The sequence below is a fragment of the Microcebus murinus genome, chromosome 9, assembly GCF_040939455.1.
Source record: "Microcebus murinus isolate Inina chromosome 9, M.murinus_Inina_mat1.0, whole genome shotgun sequence".
Lineage (NCBI taxonomy): Eukaryota > Metazoa > Chordata > Mammalia > Primates > Cheirogaleidae > Microcebus > Microcebus murinus.
The window spans coordinates 44,107,997-44,133,453 of record NC_134112.1 but is presented as its reverse complement, the minus strand read 5'-3'; the positions used below and the strand labels follow the sequence as shown (position 1 = coordinate 44,133,453).

The 25,457-nt window shown below is 35.9% G+C and overlaps 1 protein-coding gene across 1 annotated transcript; it reads right to left on the bottom strand.

Annotated features, from left to right (window-relative positions):
• Positions 1-13,100: 13,100 nt before the first annotated feature.
• Positions 13,101-25,457, bottom strand: PDK4 (pyruvate dehydrogenase kinase 4). The gene is made up of 11 exons (XM_012757167.3): positions 25,091-25,457; positions 23,929-24,070; positions 22,611-22,682; positions 21,669-21,853; positions 21,420-21,506; positions 20,842-20,919; positions 18,823-18,899; positions 16,984-17,082; positions 16,676-16,786; positions 16,261-16,374; positions 13,101-15,347 (listed from the first exon to the last, which is right to left on the bottom strand). Exons 1-11 carry the CDS (start codon positions 25,218-25,220, stop codon positions 15,204-15,206), a joined length of 1,239 nt encoding a protein of 412 aa, XP_012612621.1. The 5' UTR covers positions 25,221-25,457; the 3' UTR covers positions 13,101-15,203.

The window sequence follows — 25,457 nt, the reverse complement described above, 5'->3', positions numbered from 1 at the left end:
TATATTTTTTTTTTTTCAGTCTTAAAAATGAAAAAAAAATCCTGTCATTTGCAACAACATGGAGGAACCTGGGGGACATTATGGTAAGTGAAAAAAAGCCAAGCACAGAAAGACAAGGACTATATGATCTCACACGTGGAATCTAAAAATGTCAAACTCACAGAAGTAGATAGTAGAAGGGTAGTTATCAGGGGCTGGGAGTGTGGCAGGGGACAGGGAATGGGGAGATGTTGGTCAAAGAATATGAAGTTTCAAATAGTGAGGAGGAATAAGTTCTGGTGATCTATTTTACAGCATGGTGACTACAGTTAATAATATTGTATTGTATACTTGAAAGTTGCTAAGAGAGTAGATTAAATGTTCTCGTCACCACAAATACCAAGTGTGATATTTTTGATAACATACTTATTATGATTAGTATGTGAGGTGATAGATACATTAATTGATTTGATTTAATCATTCCACAGTATATACATATATCAAAACATCATGTTGTATACCATAAATATATACAATTTTTCATTTGTCAATTAAAAACTAAAAATAGCAAAAATAATCCAAATTTATAATGTGAATTTTCCCAAACCTCTGCCTTCTCTACCTATAACATGGTTGAGACTTACATAAAGTCAAATTTGACCTCCACAACCTCAGCAAAACTCCTGTAGGAAGCACAATGATATTTCTTAATAATCTGCCCCAGTGTGTCACTTGCCATAAGAAAATTCTTCTTGGGGTTCCTTTTGAAATCACAGTTCAAACCAAATGTGTTTATACTTGCATTATCTTCAGTAGAGATAAACACTGTGTGATAAAATAAACCTTAAGATAAATCTATGTCCATTGGGGGGAAAAGTTTTAAGTTATTACACAGTCTTCACTAAATAACCCTAGTGCCTCTAATTATAAAGGCTGTTTTAGCCATTTGAATTTTGGGGGAAAGACCCCTCATCAATTTCTCCATGTTAATATTTATATTACCAAATTGGAAATGAATTTTTATCAAATCAAGTGAAAATAATTGGTACACATTTTGAGAGAAAATTTTCCCACAGTGAAATTTATTTCAATTTATTTATTTATTTATTTACTTGCTTATTTTGAGACGAAGTCTTGCTCCGTCACCTAAGCTAGAGTGCTGTGGCATCAGCCTAGTTCACAGCAACCTCAAACTCCTAGGCTCAAGTAATTCTCCTGCCTCAGCCTCCAGAGTAGCTGGGATTACAGGAGCAAGCTACCACACCCAGTTACTTTTTCTGTGTTTTATTAGAGACAAGGTCCTGCTCTTGCTCAAGCTGTTTGGTCTCAAACTCCTGAGCTCAAGCGATTCTCCCACCTTGGCCTCCCAGAGTGCTAGGATTACAGGCATGAGCCATGGCGCCCAGCCCCACAGTGAAATTTCTACATGGAGGTTAAAGTCCTTGTATCCTAAACTTCTCAGATTAAAAAAGCATAGCAGTTCTTTAACACTCCTTTTATTTATTTATTTTTCAATTAATTAATTAATTTTTTAAGAGACAGTTTCGCTCTGTTGCCCATGCTGGAGTGCAGTGGCGTGATCATATCTCACTGCAAACTGGAACTCCTGGGCTCTAGTAATCCTTCCACCTCAGCCTCTCGAGTAGCTGGGACTACAAGTGTGTGCCACTATGCCTGGCTAATTTTTAAATTTTTTTGTAGAGATGAGTTCTTGCTATGTTGCCCAGGCTGGTCTAAAATTCTTGGCCTCAAGCTATCCTCCCACCTTGGCCACTCAAAGTGCTGGGATTACAGGTATGAGCCACTGTGCTTGGCCAAAATTCTTTTTAAAAAGACAGCCTGAAGACATGGTGAAAACTATTTTGCTTATCACATTAACATTCCTGTGAGAAGAAAGAAAATGACATGTTGAGAGTTTTTCAATTTAGCTGTACAGAAATTTTTAAAAATGTTTTGACGTTCAAAAGCACATTTTTATAGAGCTGTAATACTACCTATCTCCTCTCCAGGCTCTCCTGTACACAAATGCTGTTCTAATTTTTATAAAATACTACTTTGATCATTCAGCTCCTTGGTCAAAACTAATCTCTTCTTGCTGTGTGTCAGGTCTTGTCTACACTTTTGGAGAACCTTGATACTCTGCACCCTTCCTACCTATCCCAAGTTTGATTTCACATTTCCCCGTAACAAACATTGCTACTACCTTACTGCCTTTCTCTCTCCCTGTCAACTTTAACACATAGAAGTTTACATGTAAAATATACCTGCAACACACAGACACCTTCAACCCACCATTCCATATATATTCTGGATATGGAATTTTTACTTATATTTTTCCCTTTTCTGCTGTCTGCATATATCTTTTTTCTCTTAGGCAGAATCTAAACTTCCTTAAAAGCCACCATGAGTTTTATTTTTGTCTCAGAAACTCCCTTGATAACCTCTACCTACATTATCTATCCACTTGCTTATGTCTGCTACTTATTTAGGAGATACTATCTAGTGCTTGGCTGAATATTATTATATAGTGTTTTCTAATTTTTTAATGAATGTAAAGCTATGTTATAATTTTAAGATTCCTTTGCATCTCCCACAATCCTTCCTGAGCACATAATGGAGCATAATAAACAAGCATTCAATTTCAATGGCCCCTTTCCACTGCTCTCTAGAGTGCTACAACAATGACTCAATGCAAAGCACCTGTATGAGGAACACTAGCTGCCAAAATACTCGCCAGCCACCTTCCCCTGGGTTGACTAAGGTGACCAGGCTCACTGGCAGCCACCATAGCCATCACTGTCACCTGGATCAAGAAGACAAGAAACAGCCCTCCCCATCTTGGTATCCACTCCATCTCTCTCCAAGTCGGAATTCTGTGAGGCCCATTCTCTAGGCAAAGATCCACACCAAAATAATAATTCCTCATATTTCTTCTTTCCCTGGTCATCTTTTGGTGTAAGACCTTTTATTCATCATTTCTATTGCTCTAGTCTTCAAAATATTTGTCTCTTCTGACAACATCACTCCCTTTCCCTCTTTTTCAAGCTCTTCCACGTGTCTTTTGGCACAGCCCAACACACTGGCTAACCTAACACTACTTTATCTCACTGCACTCATATAAACTTGGCAACCTCCACAACACTTCTCCTGAAGGCCGCAGATAATCTTATGCAGGGGTCCGTGGTCCACATCCTTCTCATTTCCCCATCCCGAAGCTCCTCCGCCCTTTCATGATAAAGCCCCACAACCGTGCAGCTCATATGCCAATCTCCCCGCTATGTCACTCTCATCCATCAGTCTCTTAGGAACCCCTCTTCTTCTGTCACTGTCCAACCAGACCATGCTCATTATAGGCCTTTCCACCACAAATCCTAGCATCACGCTATCCCAAACAAACCTCCTTTCCATTCTTAAACCTTTCAAGGCTTCTATCCCATTCCTTACTATCTCAGAGATAACTCCATCTCTCAGCTGGTGTATAAGCCAGAAGCCTGAGAATCATTCTTGGTACTTTGTTTCTCCTTGCCAAGCAGATCTAGTCATGCACCAAGTTCTTTAAAAACAAAAATTTGGAACATATATGTTTAAAAATGGACTATATAAAACTGTATATATTTAGGGTGTAAATTTGATATGTTTATATAGCTGTCACTATAATCAAGATAATGAATGTTTCTATCACTCCCCCAAATCCTTCATACTCCTATGTAATCCCTCATTTCTCACCCACCATCCCATCAACCATTCATCAGCTTCTCTCACTAAATATTAGTTTTCATTTTCTAGAATTTTATATAAATGGAATCACAAAGTATACACTTTTCTTTGTTCTAACTTCTTTACTCAACATAATTATTTGAGATTCATCCTTGTATTATGTATCAATTTTTCATTTCTCTTTATTGCTAATAATATTCCATCATGTAGATATACCAAAATGTGTTTATCCATCCACCAGTTGATGGGCATTTCAGTTAATTCCTATTTTGGGAGATTATGGGAAAAAACCTGCTATAAACATTCACATACATCTATCCTACTAGGCCCACTCATTATATTACTCTTAGTCCTCACGTTTGGGCCTTGTGTAATTAATAGACTAGTGACATTTGTAAAAGAACAGATAAACACTGTCCAGCTACTAGTATTGCAACAACAATATCAGCAGCTACGGTCAAGTGCTATAGAACTAGAGCACCTAAGAGACCTTGAGGACGAGCAGGAGTGCTCGTCTGCTACCTAGAGAAAGGGGGGAGTGTAGGGCAGAGGAAGGGTAGAGGAATTTGTAGGACAGAGGAAGGGCAGAGGAATTTTTCCAATTGTCGGGAATTTACTTGGGTGGGGCAATGAGCTAACCACAAACCTTTGCTTCTGGTCATTGCTTGCTTGCTACACCGCTGTAGGGGGAATCATGGGATGAAGTCATTGAAGCACGGGCGACTGGCCCATCAGGCAATAGAGGGCAACCAACCCACCAATTATTTCAAAAGGCAATAGTGGGCAACCAATCATTTTAAAGGTCAACGCATGATCCACGCGTGATCAGCTGTGCGCAGCTTGTGCACCATGGGGATAAAAGGCATGCGGTGGTTCTGGTCGGGGTCCTTGCCTGCGAGAGTGGCCACTGCGTTGGTGCTCTGGGGCTTGGACCCTGACTAGCCAGAAAATAAACCTCCTCTTGTGTGATTGTAAAAAAACAACAACAACAAAAAAAAAACATTCACATGCAATGTTTTTAATAGATATGTTACTTTTTCTTCTCTTGTATGTCTGGAAAAGCTGAATCATATGGTAGATGTATATTTGACTTTTTAAAAAGAACTATCAAATTATTTTTTATATAAAAATTTTTTGTGTATAATTTTTTATATTAATTATTTTTGTATTATACATTTTACATATATATGTAAAAATATTTTGTATATAAAAAGCTCAGACATCTAATATACAAATATTTCTTCCAGTCTGTGGCTTGTCTTTTATTGTGAGCATAAATTTATAATTCTGACCAGGTCTAATTTAGCATTTTTTTTTACAATGGATCATGCTTTTGTGGCACATCTAAGAAATCTTTCCTAACCTAAGGACACAAACATTTTTCTTTTATATTTTCTCCTAGAAGTTTTATAGTCTTAGATTTACACCTAGGTCATTGATCCATTTGGAGTTAATTTTTGTATATGTTGTGATTGAAGTTTACTTTTTGTTACATGTGGATATTCAATCGTACCAGCTCATTTGCTGAAAAGACTATCCTTCCTCCATTAAGCTGCTTTTGCACCTTTGTCAAAAATCAATTTGTCTATATATGTGTGGGTTTATTTCTGAACTCTCTCTTCTCACCAATTAATTTGTCTATTTTGACACCCAAACCACACCATCTTGATTACTATGGTTTTATAATAAGTCTTGAAGTCAGATACTATTCGTTCTTTAATTGTGTTCTCTTTTTCTCAAATTTGTTTTTGCTGTTCTAGATCTTTTGCATTTGCACAGGAATTGTAGAATGAACCCGTCAATTTTCACTAAAAAGTCTACTGGGATTTTGTTTTGTTTTTTAATCCATCCATTTACACACTGATCTCCTGCGATTTTGATTAGGATTGCATTGACTCTAAAATCAATTTGAAGACAATCAGTTTTTCAAAAATAACAAGTCTTTTGATCTATATGCATATCTCTACATTTATTTGCATCATCTTTATTTTCTCTCAGCAATATTTTTTAGTTTTCAATATACAGATCAATTTTGTCCAGAAATATTTTGTGGTTTTAGATGCTACTGAAATGGTATCTTTTAAAAATTTAATTTCCAATTGTTATTTGATAGAATATAGAAATATGATTAATTTTTATATGTTGATTTTGTCCTTTGAAACATTGTTATACTCCCTTGTTGTTTCCTGCTGCTTTTTAAAAATAGATTCTATAGGTTTTCTACCTAGAGGACCAAGTCATCTGTGAAGAAAGTTTTCTTTTTTTCCAATTCGTATGACTTTTTAAAATATTTTTTTGTGACTCATAGCACTAGCTAGAACATAGTAGCATAAAAGCAGTGAGAGTAGACATCCTAGCCTTCCTCCTAATCTTAGGGGTTCAATTTATAACTCCTAAAAGGCCATTGAATCCTTTCATTTCTCCTGTAGTTATTTCTACTCTCCTATTTCAGGTTGCCATATTCCATCATCAGGAACTATAAATGACCTCCTAATGCTCATCCTGTCTCCACTCTGGCCTGCTCCAATCCCTCTATGTGGTGCAGCCAGAGTGCTGTCTTCAAAACTGAAATGTGGTCATGTCACTCTCCCTAAAAGCCATTGATGGATTCCTATTGCTTTTCCGATAAAGAACATTGCTCTTAATTTTGGTTGATTTGGTCACATATGATTGAACTTCTGCTTAAACTATCTTAAAACTTCCTTCTTGTCCCACTCAGCATTTTAGCCAAACTGGCCATCACTAAGTTCCTCTGACTCATTATGATTCCTCCTAATTTTACCTCAGGGCCTAGGTACATGCTGCCCTCTCACGACGACAAGAACACTTTCCTCATGCCCGACTTTACCTGGTTAACTTCTGTTGTTCTTCCTTTTGTGGGGGAGCCCTCCCAGGCTCCCCATTGCTAGGTGAGGTACTCCTTTATGCAAAGTCAGAGTATGGTTTACTTTTTGTTTTATAGCCTTTAAGGTAGAAAATGTATTAAAATAGGTTTTTGTTTTGCTCTTATGTTTATAGGATTGCTCCCCTGTCCCAATCAAAATATGGTCAAGCTTTAGGGTTTTTTTTTGTTGTTGTTGGGGTTTTTTTTGTTGTTGTTGTTTGGTTTTGGCTCAATGACTTTTGCGTTTCTGAATTAAGAGAAGAGCTCCTAAGCTAGAGAATTTGAGATCTCTCTTGATTTATTTATTTATGAGACATTCTCACTCTGTCGCTCTGACTGGAGTGCAATGGCATCATCGTACTTACTGCAACCTCAAACTCCTGGGCTCAAGCCATCCTCTTGCCTCAGCCTCCCAAGCAGCTGGGACTACAGGCGTGCACCACCACGCCAGGCTCATTTTCTATTTTTTGTAGAGATGAGGTCTTGCTCTTGCTCATGCTGATCTTGAACTCCTGAGCTCAAGCAATCCTCTCTCCTCGGCCACCCAGAGTGCTAGGATTACAGGCATGAGCCACCATGCCTGACCTTGTTTTATTTTTTAAAATAAGCTTTTTATTTTAGAATGTTTTAGGTTAATAGAAAAATTTTGAAGATATAAATATTGTTGATATATTGTTATATTATTATTAACTCAATTGCATGATTAGAAACTAAGATCTGGATGTTAGGGTTCCTTGTGTTTCATTATGTCTTCCTAGTGACTGGCAGAATGTGTTGCTTAAGAAATCCTTGTTGGTTGCTTGTTGAATAAGAAAGTGAATTGCCTCAATTCCTGAAGAGTGGGTAAGTGTCATTCTGTAGAAATGGCAGCTAGTCTAACAATCCAGAGCTTCTGATGGCTCTGCGGTGAGTAGGTATGGCCTTCTGCTAATATTTGTCTGAGGAAATCTGGGGGACTTGGCTCAGGTCTGATGAGGCCAGTGTCAATGTTCCTCTCCCCTGCAGATTAGAAATTAGTGATGGATTACTCATTTTCATGACCTCAGACACTACTCTGCCTTGGTGCTGTTCTGGATGCATTCCTTGAAGAAGGACTATTTCTACAGAGCAAAGGCTCTGGCATATATAGCACCCTGTCTCTCCAATCTCACCTCTGTCTCTTGATAGGGACAATTTACATTTGAGGAACAATTTGAGGGACAATACAAATACATTTGAGGGACAATTTACTTGACTTCTTTGTGGCTCAGTTTCCTGTCTATACCATGAATGGCATTATAATATCACAGTTATTTGCATTTGCATAAAGGAATTAATACAATGGGTTGTTGTAATGAAAAATGTATTATTTAATATAAAATCCTTAGGAAAATACCTGATACATAAGTTCTATAGATTTTTTTTGTAATTACCATTGAATTTAAGAAATATTCAGAAAGGAAAGAAAGTCTAGTAAAAACAGTTTCTATTCTAATACATGAAATAGATATTTATGGTCATTAAATATATAGTTTTAAAAAATAAATCAACACTATTATCTTTGGTTGAGAAATCATTTCATCAAGTTTAGTTTCCAGTTTCATCCCTAAAATAACTTCTTCACAAATTAGTGCATGATAAGGGGAGATCCTGTCCAGTACTATCTGGATTATGTAAAAACAAGAATAATATTTTACTTTATACAAGATGCAAAGTATATTTTTAGTTACAAAGAACCACTGTTTGACATTCTAAGAAAAAAAAAGGAAGAAAACATTCCCTACTTTCCAACAAGTCAGGATACTGTTTTCAAAGGCTTTTTAAAAACCATATTTTGTGCTTGTTTTTGTTATCATTTGGAGGTCTGCTTTCACAAGATGAAATATGATATTTAGAAGGGGAAAGCGGCTGCCTAGGGAACAACTGAAGCCTAATTGTTACTTTAATGGCTTAAGCTTCTTTTCATCCGTTAGACAAACACTTATTGAGAGTGTGCTTTGGGCAAAGTGCTGTGTGAGGTTTTCTAGGTGTTTATTTATAATGCGTAGTGAGCCAGTTTTTCCTCGGTGTTCAGGGACGTGCAGCCTTGCAATGCTCTCAAAGGGGCCTAAAAGAGTTAACAGACCTCATTAGGTAACACATGGCACCACCATCCACCCAGTTTTTGGCTGGACAACATTACTGGTGAGTCCAAGGTCTGTTTGATCTCTGTTTGAACAGGTTTCAGCCTTGCTCAGCAGTTTTGGGGCACAGACCATAATTTGACCTAAAAATTTAACTTGAGTCACAATTGGGCATCCAGGTAGATTAGAGCAAATTTGTTATTATCACTGATACATTGCATGCTCACGTGGTATGACTTCGTATCTTAAGGAGCATGCTTTCTTTTTATTGCTATCAACTCATTTGTATAGGAACTTACTATATGGATCTAGTATATAGTACTTCAATAACATTACTGATTAAATAGCTAATATCTATATAATATTTATTATGTGCCAAGCCCTGTTATAAATGCTTGATGTATATTAATGCATTTTAATTTTCACTATAACCCTGTAAGGAAGAGGCTATAATGTTATCACCGCTGCACAAATCAGAAAACTGAAGAGAGAGAAGTTACATAATTGCTTGTAGCTACGAAGTGGCAGAGCTGGGATGGAAACCTAGGTAGACTGGTTCCAGAGTCTACATGCCTGACAACTGTGATACTTGGGTGAAAACCCACTGTTTTTAACTCATCAATCAACATCAACATTTTTTTTTTGATGCTCTCTTTAGTTATTTGAATATCAAATTAAATTCTTATTTCAGAAAGTTGTACTGATTGCTGCATTGTATTGATATTTTGCAAATAAACTGACAGTGAAACACATGGTCTTGAGATTTTAGTCAAAAGGACTGTTTGGATCCTTTTGCTGCCATCATAAATGGCTCCTTGATGCCCCAAGTACCGCACATAGACATTCAAACTATGTTCCTCTCCAACCTTTAAAGACCTTCTTTTCATTTTCCTCACGAAAATTGTCTTCTTTTCACAGTCCCTTTAACCCCAAATCACCTTACCTTTTTTAAATTTTTGACAATAATTAATGTTAGTGCATTTATTTGGCTATCTGTATTAGAAATTATGGCATCTCCTCTATTATGGACTTGGATTGTTATTAAAATCCTTGGTCACGATTTCACTTCTCACATATTGGTGTCTTGACTCTTCAAATGCTCAATAGGACGCTAAGCTTCTTGAGGGTAAAGACTTAGTTTTAAGCCTGAAAGAAAACGTTTAAGTTAGTTTTGTGTGTATATTACAACTATGATCCATTGGGATATAAATATAAATCCTTCCCCAATTGAAAAAAAATGCTGAAGGCCATTCAAACACAGTAATATGGTGGTTTTGGTTTTAGATCAAGGGAATAATACACTCAATTAGGAATTGTTCCATTGCTTCCCTCTGTCTTCCCAATTAATGAAGAATATATCAATCAAGAAAAACTTTCGGATGTCTGCTACACATGAGACAAGCTTAATGTCATGTTTTTTTTATCTGGGTTTGTATAACTCATGGTCCTGGACTGCAGGGAACACACAATCTAGTTGGGTTTCTGGATTTTATATCTATCCATTACATTTAACTAGTAACCTTAGGAATTATGTGATAAGTACTAAAATGGTCCTGACTATGAGAGTTTAGAAGAGTCTGGCATGCCCAGTTCATGGAGGTGGGATTTAAGCTGGGCCTAGAAGATTGAGCATCACTTAGAAAAAGCACAGAAGAGAGAAAGGGTATTTCTGGCAAGCATATTTATAACAGCAAGAGGAAATACACTTGTCATCTGTTTAGAAGACAATATACTGAGCAGTTCAGTAATGAAAGATATACATTGTCAGGTTGGTAATGTAGGTTGGATTGTAGAAAATTGTCAATGTCATATAAATATCAGATTCTTAGGCCCTGGGAAGCCAGTAAAGGATTTTGAGCTTGGCAGTGATATCACGAGGCTGGTTTACAAGAATCAAGCCGGCACTATTGTACAGGTGGACTGAAGAGAGATCGGAAGCCGGGTAATCGGTAAAAAATTATTAGAAAATTTAGATTCAAAGACTTTAGAAATTGACATGCCTTTCTTGTACAATAAGAACTCATTTAGGTAGAAGAGAAAACTGGGACCCAAATAGGTAAAGAGAATAATCTGAGAGCATGATAAAAGGTTTTTGCTTTCAAATTTTTATTTCTCTTTCAGATCACAAATTTATAATTTTAAACAAATGTTGTTACCTTTAAAAATAAATATATAGGGAAAAGATTGAATTAAGGGCAATTCTATCAAATACCAAAATATATTTTTTGGCTAGAAACACATTAAAGAGCATAGCTTTATGAAATGGATAAAAATTTGACATTTTGCCATTCAATAGACTATTTGTCTTAGATATTAAGGCATCCTTTTACATTTATGGAAAATGGTATGCTAATAAATAATTCCTGGCCATAATGCATTATTTGACAACCAGTCCTGTGTTATTTCCATTACATTAAATGGCAGCAGTAAACACAAAAATGATTTCTTATAATTCGTTGATGAACTTTATTATTTTGTTGCTGGATTTATTACTTAGACAGTGCACATCATTTTCACCTCATTGAATAGATTCAACATGTTTTCAAGGCTACTGACATTTCTCTTGGTTTTGAGTGGCTTTTAATGTTTATTTGCACTTGGATAGGAACCGAAAAATCTCATCAAAAGACAGTTACTCAATTTCATTAAGAAGTCATGATATATGGATGAAAATATGTTTTCATCTGAGGCCAAGGTAAACAAGAAAGAATACTCATAAAATCTGAAACACTGGCCTGTCTTCTAGAGAAATTTCCTTAGTAGTGATAACTTGGACTATTATTTAATTTTTTTGTGTGAAATATGTGATGATTTCCAATGATCAAAGGCCACCAATGGAGAGGGACATTAAACAAAGACAAGTTGCAATTTAACTGAGTTGGAAACATATTCCAGAATTTCTACAATATTATAAAAGTCCTTGAATATCTCTTCAAGCATAAAATCTTATAAAATTTTATGTATTTGTACAACTACTTAACACAGAGTTCCAATCTACTGTTAAATGCAAGGATTCTGTCCTATAGACAGAAGTTTATTCATGTGTTCATTTATGCATTTATGTAGTGCATGTTTATTGAGTATCTAAGTAACTGTGATGGAAGGTAAAAACAGATAAATCTAAAAAAAGAGATATGTGGATGGAATGCTAATGGAAATAGACCCTATTGCTCTAGGTGTTCATAGTGGGGCCCAGTGACTTCTTGCATAGGTTCCTGTGAAATTACAAAATTTCTTCAATTCTTCCACTAGAACCAACCAAAATGACCAGGAGATTCCACACACATTTTCAGTGTTGGTATACATCTAATTGGAAGCAATCCCTGAAAATATAGCAGGAGAATAAATAAATTATCAAGGCCAATGCCCAGGCTACTAGCTCACAATCATCTCTCCCTCTCTTTGCACATGTCATGGTAGTCGAGATCAAATACTCTTTCTACAATATTTCTAGCCAAATTTAGAATTTGAGAGAAATGGTCTAATAATAGTTTTCATGGAAATTCGGCCCACTTTATTGAACTTTAAAATTAGTATCTTTTCAGGTACACACATTGCCCTGAGTCAAAAAGACATATGTGTGCATATGTGGGAAATGATGAGATTCAAAGTCTTGCAGTTATTATGGAAACAGGGGTGAAGGTTCTGAGACTGTAGAGTACACTGACAACCTACCTCCCAGATAATTTGATCCAAGGAAATTGTACAGCTAAATCCTGTGTGTGTGTGCGTGTGTGTGTGTGTACGCTTCTGTTTAGAGATGCATGGTGCAGTGCTTACTCAACAGAAGCAGAATAAATGGAGGTAGCCAAGTAAAGGGAGAGTGTCATTGGTGGAGGGCCTTGGGATAGGATTTTTAGGGTCTAATGACTTGGGCTGATGGCATTCTTGATTCATATATGAATATTTTGACAAGATTTTAGAATTTAGTCATAGCAATCTTATTCCAATATCATTTTATTTCAATTTCTTTCCCTCTTTCCCTTCCTTCCTTTTTTTTTTCTATTTGTAGAACCTTGGCAATAAGGGCATTATGAATGAGGGCAAAGGATGCTGTCTAAAGATAAAGTAGGATTAAATAAGTAAAAGAAAAAGGCACTGAAAATAGCAAAGATGATATATACCACAATTTTAACATAGTAATGTCTATCCTAGTTCCACCTTATTATTATTCAATTGTTTAATCCAGACATTATTGGGAACCTAAATTATCTAGATAATTATTTTGGTACTCACTGTATTTAAGAAAACATAGACACAAAGTAAAAATTTAAATTTACCAAAAAAATGTAGAGAACATGTGCATTGCAAAAATGATTATTGAATACATGTAGACAAACACACCATTGTACTATGTGTTATTTTAACTCAAATTCTTAGCACTTTGAGGTAATTAAAAAAAGAATTTCGAAACTGTGTTTACTATTATAATAAAAAATATTTATTATAAAAATTATCACATTTCTCTGTACATAGCATAAAAGACAAAAACATAATTTATACATTAATAATTTAAGTGGGCCTGAGCATTCAGTATCCATCCACTAGAACCCATAGATTTCATAAAAACCAGTGTAGACTATTTCTATTTTATAGAACTCCATTGCACAGTTGATATTATTGAGATACTAACATTTCTTTTTTTTCTAGTGTTTTAAAGGTAATTCATAGTGTTGAGTTAATTAATCAGCTGCTTTAAATCTTTGGTAAGTACAAGTATTTATATGCAAAAATATTTAGCTTAAATTTCAGTAAGAAGCCCAAATGACAAATAACCCAATGCAAACAGTTTTGTGTAATCAATAAACGCATGAGCTGGAGTCCTAACATCAAGAAAGGCTACTTGATGGCATGTCTAGGACTTCTGATGATAAAATCTGAAATCCACAACAAATAGTTCAGGCTTCCATTGCCCCTACTAGCAGCACCACAACACTAGGCCATCACAAAATAAAACATAACTGTTAAATTAAACATATAAAGAACACTAATTATTTTACAATGCTGAAAATCTTAGTTTTTTTCTATATACAGGTTTAAACATTAATTTGACACAGATGAGTTTATCTATAAGACCTATCATCTTGTAAGATCAGGAGCCATTTAAAGAAGCCACACTGCTTGAGAGACACCAATTCATCCTGCTGCCAATAATTTATCCATGAAAATATAGATAATTTTTTGAAATAATTTTTGGGGAAAATAAAAAGGTACCTTCTGCTTCCCTCCCTTCCTATCCTCTTTGCTTTCTTCTTTCCTTCCTTCCTTCTTCCTTTCATTCCTCCTTCTCTAAGGGTAATCTGCATGACTGGCCTGTCGACCTGCATAGTATACCTTAACTCTCCCAAAGTACCCAAAATATGCATTACAGCTTTCATTCATTAGCTCTCGGTCTCAATGACTCATAAATGAAAGCATGCTGGCATGAAAATCTCTTACTTCCAGGCTATATAAAAATTATTTAAATTCTAAAATTCTTGAGCCATTGAGTAATTAGAAAATTTTTTACAGACATGTTAATCCTGGAATGTAGAGAATATAATTAAGTATATCAAAAATACAACTTTTTAAGCCTAGAAAATTATGTCTTTGGATTACCACCACTTCAGGGTAGAGAATAGCCCTTCCTACTGAGTTAGTTTCTGAATACATTATTTCTTTCCCTAACATGGGTTTTTCCAATCTACCATTTCATTTATAAATAAAACAAGGTATGAGTTAGTTTTGCTGTCACTTTGGCAATTCTTCTCTCTCTCCAATACCCAACATCCTGAGTTCAGTGCACATTTAACAATTCACCCAAGACTAGGCACCTGGCAATAAGTGTTCACATATTGCATAAAGTGCGAACAAGAAAAGTACCATAATAAAGTATCTGTATTTATCAAAAGAGTCTTTCTTCTGAGTTTTTACATAGGCCCAGTGCCTTGGCTGCAACTTTGAATAAAATGTTTTGACTCATTCCTCTTCATTCAGAGTGAACCTTATTTTAGTTATCAGCCTTTCTTCCCTAGAGCACGTAAATATATGACATGTACATTTACATATATCTTTAATCATATAGTGTAAATTGAGCTCTAATCATTTGCATGGCAGGAAAATGCTGATATATTGATACTTTGATATTCAATAAATATCAATATCTTTTGATGTCACCAGGAGGCCTAAAAGCAATTTCAATCTTTTGAAATTGCTAACCTATATCTTCACATGCATTCCCTTTCCCATTCTTGTTGATAAAAAGATGGAAAACTGAAGCTTATTTCTTCTTCAGGATTTGATATAAACTGATGAGCTACTCTACCTAAGGAGCTGTCCATCTGTTAACTCTTGTAGTCCTGCACTATGTTCTCCTGGGTCACAGAAAGGAGCTCTATTCCCCATTGGATCAGTGTTCCAATCAAGGAGTTTTTGGTGCTGTCATTTGTTTTTGAAGAAGCAAGAGTTCACACACAAGCATTCAGGAAGCAGCACTGGTGCAGACCCACTTTGATCCCGAAAAGTGTCCTGAGTGTCCCTCTTCACATGGCCACTTTTTCCTTTGCCAGGTTCTTTGGTTCCTTGCTTGGAATACACCAGTCGTCAGCCTCAGAGCTCATCTGATAATGTTTGAAGGCTGACTTGTTAAAAACCGGGAGTTTTTCTACAGACTCAGAAGATAAGGCCTAAAAGAAGAAGGGAAAAAAACATCATACCAAAAAAATTATGCATGGCACAATTTTCACTTGAAGTAATTATTCAAAATACAGGTAAGTATCCAAACATTCAAATACATTTATTTAATTGACTGAGTAATAAGAGCTCACCAGAGCCTACACAGATATTATTAGTCTATTAAAAGGCTCTTTCCCAAAATCTTGAAGGTTTCTGCTCATTTAAGGAATGAATACATTAACTATTTGAGATGTCCAAAGGCCATTTGGCAAATAATTCCAATGCACAAAATGGAAGCCTTGGAAGCTTAACGTTTTAGTTATCAACATCTGTAAATATATTTTCAGTTGAAATCATTGGCAAATGATTAACAGAATCAGGAGAGTGATCTTAACAAATAAATTGAGGCTTTATCAGAAATAGAAAAAATATGTGCCAAGTTTTAAAGTTCAAACAGGAAATGCATGGCATCCCACTGGCAGCTTGTGAGCAGTCAGCTTTCCCTTCCCTGGCTTAAAGTCTTGAGTATCTTGATATCTGATGTTTTCAAGGCTGGGACATCATTAGCATACATTTCCCACAAGTTGAAGTAAAACAAATACTCTCACAGATGCCAAGAGGAGTTGCCTTAAAAAATTCACATGAGCATATTCTCATTCTGAAACTTTAGTAATGCACTTCTTGGGGAACACTCTTGTTTCACTTGAGGCAGGCAGCATGGCCTAGTGTCCTCTTTGTTTAAGTTACCATATTAAATAATATATATACACACACTAAAACAGAAAATACAATGACTAGTGGTCATTATCTGCATTAACTCAGTTTGGGGGATCCACTCTGGCCCACAGAACTCAGGTCTGTAAAAGAAGCAATCATTTTAGAAATATGATTGATATGATTCCCCCTATTGAATTCAAAGGATACCTTTAAGTAGATGATAGCATCTGTTCCATATCCTGATAAAGAGTAGAGATTCAGATCTCCTTGAAAGTACTTGGCATAGAGACGAGAAATTGGCAAGCCGTAACCAAAACCAGCCTAGAGGGGAAAGATCAGTTATTGGTAAAGAAGTGTATGTGATTGTTGCAATGCAAAATGGAGGAAGAAGTTATTACCCTCATTGATACTGATGTCTTACAACTATATCGATATCTTCTGCTCCCAGAGACCCCTTGTAGAATTGGCTTGCCATGTTTAGCTTGCTTTATCATTTTTTCTCACATCCCTTATGCCTAATTTAACTAAACTGATTAACTTGCCTAAACACTTCCTTAGTAATTCTTGCTCTACATTTAGAACTAGGTGGCTGGGATGAATTTAGCCATGTAATTGGTCTTACCAAAGGAGCATTCCGGGAATTATCCATGACAGGAGTTGGCGCGGTGGAGTATGTGTAACTAAAAAGGCGGTCGATAATTCTCAGGGGAACACCACCTCCTCTGTCTGAAATCTTAAACAAACAAACAAGTCATCAGGTCACACATTAAAAACAATATGCATCTGTCTATGTAAAAATATCGTTCCTTCATTTAAAAGCCAACTGGTATACATGACTTGGATCAAGTACCAGAAGCAGAGAGCTTTATTATTATTGACACTTTTTAATTCTCTTAAGAGAGACCCCAAGGAACAACAGAGAATGGTTACCTTAATTGTAAGGTCTTCTTTTCCCAAGACAACAATCACCTCAATTGGTGTAAGGGAAGGCCAATTTTCCTGGTGTTCAACTGTTGCCCTCATTGAATTCTAAAGAAAACAAAACCATAAGGAATTCAATAGCAGAGGAATGAGGGACAATAAATGTTTTTTATGTTTAAAATAAAAGCAGCACAGAGGGTAATTCTAAGTTCCTATTTTTTAAGATAGTGGCAAAACAGCTCTGTAAATAGCCATTTATGAATGTGTCATGCAGGATGTATAACGAAAAATATTCATTTACCATGTAATATAGCTCCTGGGAGTAATGTCTAATGGAAAAACAATTCTGCTAGCTGTCAAGTTCTTATTGGTAAGCTTAATTTAAATGTAGAAATTGGTTTTTATAGTCCATTTCCTAGCTCTCCCTTTTCTGTCTTTCCATTACATTTTACGTCCAAACACCAAAGACTATTACATAACAAATGAATAGTGAATCATTGAACCAATTTATTGGCTTTTATAAAATTTGTTGGGAAAAGATTGTTACTATTTAACAGGACAGTCAATGATTCTGAATTAAATTTCAATTTGCATTTGATTATCATCTTAACTTTTACCAATCATGGCAAAATAACTCTATGAGTTGAATCATTTCAATTTAAAAATAAATCAAATCAACAAAAAAAGTGTCTTTTGTCCTTTAACACAGAAAAAACTAAAACAAGTTTTCAGCTATTGGCTGAATCTCATACAGATAAAGTCTTAGTTTTTTTAACCAACATTCCTCTCTATCTACCTTCTGGTAGGTTATACATTTTCTGGTTTCTATATAATATTAAATTCTAGTCATTAGATGAAATGAAATAAAATAGATCAGATGTTTATAGTACAATCAATACCTCATGGCATTAATATTAGAATAAGTTAGGAAACAGTAAGTTCTGAAGAGTTATATGAGAATTAGAGGCAGACTTCACTTTTTTTAGGCTTCCTCCTTTCTTGGAAAGCATCAAAGCCTTAGGTGATTTTTTACTTTTTGGTTTACATCCAGAGTTTTACTTTGGTCTTAAAACCCATGAAAGGATTGGATTATTTGTATCTGGCTACTCCAGACCAGTAACATCTGTATCCTCTGAGAGCCTGATAGAAATGCAAATCCTCAGACCTAAAGAATCAAAATCTCTGGGGTAGAGAATCTGTGTTTTAATAAGAGAAGCACTGTTCTACAGGCTGTCTGTGTAAAGTGTGGACTGTGGGCCTGAAGCTTCACCTGTTAGCTTACTAGAAATTCAAAATCTAAGGCCCTAGCCCAGACTTACTAAATCTGAATTTACATTTTAACAAAGATCCCAGGTGATTCATACACACTTGAAAGTAGGTCACTCACTGGAGGAACTGACTGTGCTCTAAGCACGTTCTAGAGTCCAAATCGGGCCATGCCACCCACAGTAATTCTGGACCTGAACCTCTGAGTTTGGAGCTGGTCCAGCCTGTGGGGGTAGAGGTAACAAGGCCCTATTCACTGAAGCATTCACCCCACGACCTCTCTTAATGAATGAATGAATGACTAGTGCTTTGTTGGACAACTGGAAAAATAATAGGAATATCCCCTGGGCTCTAAGGCATTGTGAATCATCTTATGAATTCACAAATATGTGTTGATGCTACAAGGAACTACATGTACTCTTTCAAACACTGTGTAGCTTCTTAGGAGCAAAGGAGCATTCTTGGGAGAAGATATTGAGGCTTAGTTTAGTGGGGAATGATAAAGGAAATGAAAATATAACTAGTGATTTTTTTTAAGACAAAATTACAATCATACTTCATACGAAGTATGAAATATCATACCTTGAATAGTTCAAAGAGCATATGATGAAGATGAGATGGAACATACACGATGTGAATTGGTTGGCCCGGAAATTTTCCTAAAAAAAGAAACTCATTTAGAGTTGGGAAACAAATATTTCACTGAAATAAACCTCCATATCTATTTGATTAATATTTTAGATATAAATAAGGTTGGAATATTCCCTATCTTCTCCACTCTCAAGTCCTGTCCTAGAACTTTCCCACTTAAACAGTAAATATAACTGGTTTATTTAGATTACATGTACTAGACAAGTTCAGGGTTAAAATTATATGCAGTTTAAAATAGAAAAAAAACTGTGCTTATACTATAACATTGAAATTAATGCTGGCTATAATTTTCACATTTTTAATTAAAACAATAATCTAATTTTTCTTATATTTTTTATCAGCCAAACATTAAATAATGTACGCTAAATATGCTTAAATTTCATCAAGGCTAAAGAAAACAGAGAAACAAAAACATCATAATATTGTTTGAAAAGGAAAATAAAAGTATTATTCTTCAGTGTTCCAGGCCTTGGCAAAGTTTGAATCAGAAAACACAAGGTCTAGCACAATCCTCTCTTTATTTTACCAAACAGTTCAAGCAAGTTTATCCACAAGTATTATGCAACGACACTGTTTATGCTTAGAGATGTTTTCGATCTTTATTTGTACTCCTATTTTTAGTTTAGTATTTGCTTACATTTGCATGTTCCTAATCTGTGATTCAGGCTACTCTTAATTTGAGCAACTTGATTTCAACTCTCACCACTAACAAAAATTGTTCCTGTATAAATATAACTTGAGAAAGATGTTTACTTTAATTGGAAAGAAGGTTATTCCAATTTATGTACACTGCCTTGTTTTGAGATGCAACTATCTTCTAGAACAGAATGGCATAGGAGGAACAAAGTGTCTTGTATTCACTCATCATGTAATCATTTCAGTCAATGTGGGAAGATCTTATATTGTCAGAGTAGAAGCTTTTGAATTATGTTGCTTTCAAAACAGTAGTATACCTAAAGTGCAGGTTTTTTAAAATTGTGATGGTAAGAACATTTAACCAATTTTTAAGCGTACAGTATGTACAGCCTTTTTTTCTTCTTTTTAGAGACAAAGAGTGTGGTGGTCCAGTCATAGCTCACTGCAGTCTCAAATTCCTGGGCTCAAGTGATCCTCTTGCCTCAGCCTCCCAAGTAGCTGTGACTACAAGCATGTGCCACCACACTGGACTAACTTTTAAATTATTTTTCAGAGGTGGAGTCTTTGGATATTGCCCAGGCTGGTCTTGAACTCCTGGCCTCAAGCAATCCTCCTGCCTCAGCCTCCCAAAGTTCTGGGATTATAGGCCTGAGCCACCACACCCAGCCCTACAATATGGAATCATTAACTACAGACACTATACTGCACAGCAGAGCTCTAGAGTATTCACCTTGCATAACTGAAACTTTATACCCATTGTACAGAAACTTCTCATTTTCCTCTCTCCATAACTCCTGGCTACCACTATTCTACCCTCTGCTTCTGTAGGTATGACTATTTTAGATACCTCCTATAAGTGGAATTATGCAGTGTTTTGTCATTCTTTGACTGGCTTATTTCTTATAGTGCAACTCAAAGTATTTTTTTCCAGGTTGTATGAGTAAACTCTTTAGCCTCTTTAGAAGCCTATAGCCACTGCTAAGTGGTTCGCCTTACTTTGGTCTCCTTATGCCTTATATTGGGCAATAAGTAATCCTTCCTTGATCTCAAATATTGGAACCTAGTTGCTACTTTAAACTCCAAATAATTTGTTTAAACCCTTCTTTATGAATCCTCATTAGCAACTATGCACAATTGGAGCTTTCTAGTTGAGACAGTTAAAGAGAACCTTGGCTTCAAAGAAAAATGTGTACAAATCCTAGGCAAGTTCAGAAGAGAAAAAAAGAAATACAGAAGTTGCTTTATAGTTACAAAAAGTAATCATACTGGGAGAATACTGAATTTTCCATAGGTTAAAGTATATTTTAACCTTACCATTCACTTGTGTGAGCTTTAATTCTGGAGATGTTAAATAATACTGATCACAGAGCATCCTTGAACACTCAAAGGCATCTGGAATAGAAGTTGTTTTTCATCAGTGAAGTGAACTCATGTCCAGTACAGTTCTCAAGTGATCTTCACTGTGTATACCAGCATAATATAAAATAGTCACTAAAGTACAGGTTTATCTATATGAAAAAACACCTTTTAAATATTTTATTGAAGAAAAGATTAAGTTGTATTTTTAGGAATAGAAATATGTGCACTTCAGAGATCAAATACAATATATAAGAATATTAAGCTAGTTTCCGTAGTGTAGTGGTTATCACATTCGCTTAACAATATATAAGAATATGACATGTTAACCACGTATGCTTGGAGTTTTAGTATTTTAAATGAATGTTTATACTCCTGACTTTCAAAAGCAAAGAACCTTGCTGACGGCATTTACAAAAATGTAAAAGGAACATTCTGTGAACATAAATTCATTCACCATCACCTCAATTATGGACCTTATGTCCATCAGATATTGTACATTTTCAATGAAGGAAATGCAGAAACCTAGAAATTACCTTGGACCACTGCTACGACGTCACAGTTTGGATCAATGCTTCCAATGTGGCTTGGGTTTCCTGTCTGTGAGTCACTAAATATAAGAACTGTTGAAAAATAAAAGCAAAACATATTATTATAAAAATCAGGATAATGATTAGAACTACAACCGAGAAAGAATGTGACCCACCAATTAGTGAAACATGTAGTTATAGTATGGCTTATCTATACCCATGTCTATACAACATGACCATGATGAACTGACTTACTGTGCTGGTTCATCAGCATCCGAGTAGAAATACGGTTCATGTAAAATCGATCCAAAAAGTACTGAAGATTTTGACTGGTAACTGGGTCAACTGTACAGCCATCTTTATACTCTATGATTCCTTGTGCCATTGTTGGGACAACATTGTGGTGTCTATTTCGAACTTTGATGAGTGTATCTATAAAGCTAAGCCATAACATTTGCAGTTAGTGAAAGTTCAAATAAATTTCCTTCACTTATTTTCTTAGGTTACTTCAAAGAAGGTGCAAGCACTTTTTGTTTTACCTATCTAAACCAATCAAATGATAAGCTGTTAGGGTGAAGGTTTATTAGGGCTTTCTCTACAGATTCTTCCACTACAGTAGAGGAGATGGTTTCATAAACAAATTTATTTTATTTCAACCTTACATGTGAAACTATTAGCTCTGTGACTAGTGCATTCATTAAGCCTTGTCTTTAAAAAAATATTTCATATCATCATTCTAGAGATGACTCCAGAATGCCACTGTGAAAAAGTTTTCAAAATTTCTTGTCAGATGCAGGAAAGATTCTTATTCAAGTAGCTGGAAACTGTCAGTTATTCTTTGAAGACAATGTTTAATCTCCAATGACATTGAAATGTATTACAATTATGTAACAGTATATCCCCCTCACATCTAATCATTGAACTAAATTTATAGTAAAAATAGATCTCCTGCAGGGGATAAAAAAACCAAAACAAAAAACAAGTCCTCTACATTTGCTCACACTCAGCATCATTTTCAATGCTGTATTCTTTCACCTCTAAAAAAGTGACAAGCCAAAACTTGTCATGTGTAATGGGGTAGTAGTATATTATTATTCAGGGTTGAACCCCTTTAATTTAGGTCTAAGAAAAAAATCTCAGGAATATGTCTAGAAATAGTCAAAGTTTTAAATACTTATTCTAATGCATAGGGCTTACTCTGATAAAGCTTTCTGGTCTTCTGGGCTTTTCTCATGAAAGTCCACCAAATCCATCAGGCTCTGGATATACCTGTAAAGCAACAGTTGTACTTTAAGTTTTAAAATTAAATAATCAGATAGAAATGGCTGAAAATAGAATGCCTCTTTTAAATAATTTGAAAAGAGAAAATAAACATTATGTTTAAAGTTAAAACTTTCCTTGAGAACATTTGGAAAACAGCATGATTTAAAAAAATTAAAAATACTACAACCTTTAACTCTCAACTTTCTAACATAAAATCTACCTCAAAATGTTTCTTTACTTATTTCAGGTCAGTATTCAGTTTTCTATTTTGTTTGGCAAATATTTTCATTTTTTTCTAGCAAAAAAACTTAGAAACAACTTTTTAAAATTTGTTAAAAACTTTTTTCTTTCCTGGTATATTTACTTACAGGGGAGTAGAAGTCTTGAATGCAGCAGTAAATACTATAGATTGAATATGTGTTTCAGATTGTAATTGTCTTATGGATATATAATACTTATAATTCTTCAATGAATCAGTGAACAAAAAGCTGTGCAATAAGTTGTTTAGGATGAGCCTCTCATGCATGTTTGCCACCCATGTGTGTATGTGTGTGTGTGTGTGTGTATGTGTGTATATATATATACTGGCTCTGTTCTCCAAAAATCTGCCTTTTTGGGTTACCTACCTTCTCTAAGCATCAGTAACTTTATTTGTAAAACGAGATTCTTATGTAAAAATTGACAGAGTGCTGGCTGTATGCCAGGTCCTGGTCTAAATTTCTTTTTCTAAATAGATTACCTCCTTTAATTACATTCAAACATGGTGTTGAGGCATATGCTTAATTCTCCTTAATAACAGATGGGGGATAATAACTCAATGGCATAGAGAGGTTAAGATACTTGTCAAGGATCGCACAACTAGAAGAGGCAGAGGCAGGATCTGAACCCAGAGACCGTTCTATTAATCACTTTGTAAGTAAAATTAGGCCCGCCCTAAATAGCAGTCATTTAAATCAGATTGATCTTTTATTATTTAAAGTACAAAATTAAAATTGCATACATCAATTATTTTTTCTAGAACTCAAAATTTTTCTGTGAAGTAATCAACTTTTTCAAGGTAAAAATGTCTGTTTATAGCTTTATAACTTCCCTTAATGATCACTTACCCTAATTAATAAAAAATTTTGTTATATTTCAAAAGTATTTACTGTTCAGACCACATGTTTTCCAATTATGATGTTAATATAGTATAAGAAGCCGTACACAGGTAACTATTTTAAAACTAGACACTTAAAAATAGTTCATCACTTACCAGCTTTTAACCAACTGCACTGAAGAGGTATTTACTAATCGATCAGGGAGGATATCAATTTCCTTCAGGATATTGGCCAGCCTCACAGGCAATTCTTGTCGCAAAAATGTAAAAGAAGTTCTTTCACATGCATTTTCTGAACCTGTAAGAAATGAAATTTATTTAATTTTTGGAAAAATGTATGTCTAAATGATATATTTAAATAACATTAACTATTAAATATTGAACACACATATATTATAAAATTATATTTCACTCTCAGTTGAGTTACTGTTTATAGATAATTCAGTTATCTTCATTGACTCTTTTTTCCCTTTCTCTTTCCTTCCTTCACTTCCTCCCTTCCTTCTTTTATTTTTCTTTCTTTCTTTTAAAAACTGACTAGTACAGGCGAATTATTGTTTTCTCTTTTTGAAGAGGACTCACTTGAAGGCAGAATATCCCACAGTTCTTAATGTTCATAAAAGACTGCAGGATTCAGTAAACATTACAATGTCAATGACACAACATCCTTTAATGAGCCTAGACATGAAATCGGAGTGGGGGGTTAAGAGGGTGGAGTGCGAGTTGTGTCATTTCCAGAGTAGTGGTAAATAGTACCACATTCAAATCCCTGAAACTTTCCTTATAAGATTACTGCAGCAAGGGTGAGAATATTTTCAGCAGTAATGCAAATATATGGAAAGCTATAATGGTAAAGAGATGGAATCTCTGCATCCAGGAATGCAGAGATGCATCCTGTGGAAGGTGGCTAAGGGATAAAATCTATTAATTTGAGGTTAGTTTATAATATTAGGAATCTTCTCCATGAAGGACTATGCTGTGAAAGTGGGGATAAACTTTCTAGTTCATTGCTAATTTCTAGTTCATTTGCTGACTGAAAGCAAAAAGTATTTTGAGTAGAAGATCTGGGCAGGAACATGCAGTATCAGCATGGTTGCAGGTGGCCCTGACCTGTATGTAGTAGGCACAGCTGTCAGGAAAGTGGACAATCGAGGAAAAGGCAAGGTGTGCTGGGTTAGAGGCTCCAGGGTTTAGCAGCAAAGTGAACCCCAGTTGTTTTACCTTTGTTTTAGCCCAGCTCTCCCTATTCCGGGGGCTGAAAGTTAAGGCCACTGCCCAGCCCCAGGGCCCCCGCCCGGGTCCTCTTGTCCCCTCTCACCAAAGTCCAGCAGCTGCTTAATGGACAGCGGGGACGGGCTGTAGCGCGAGAAATGCTCGACCTCTCGGGGGACCAGGCCGGCGCTGCTGAGCGAGCCGGCGGTGCGCATCACGAAGCGGGCCGCCTTCATCTTGACGCCCACCGGGCCTGGAAAGGGCTGGTGCTGGCTGGAGGGCTGAGGCTGCTCCGAGCAGAACCCGGGTGGCGGTCCGGGCAGGGACAACAGGTGCGCTGAAAGGCTCGCGCGCTCCGGCCTGGGCTGGGGTTTGGAGGTGCGGCGGGGTGAAGGAGCCGGGCGCTGGGTCTGAGGCGCAGTGGCTCGAGACTCAAGTTAGCCTCTGGCCACGACCCGCCGCCTCCCGCGGTT

What these genes read in the sequence shown, in the direction of transcription:
- PDK4 (XM_012757167.3), bottom strand. Translation starts at nt 25,220, where the DNA reads ATGAAGGCGGCCCGCTTCGTGATGCGCACCGCCGGCTCGCTCAGCAGC. An exon ending in GTGCAGTTGGTTAAAAGCTG is followed by an intron (nt 22,683 to 23,928) that starts GTAAGTGATGAA and finishes GTTGCTTTACAG; the next exon opens with GTATATCCAGAGCCTGATGG. An exon ending in AAAGCTCACACAAGTGAATG is followed by an intron (nt 18,900 to 20,841) that starts GTAAGGTTAAAA and finishes TTCTTTTTTTAG; the next exon opens with GAAAATTTCCGGGCCAACCA.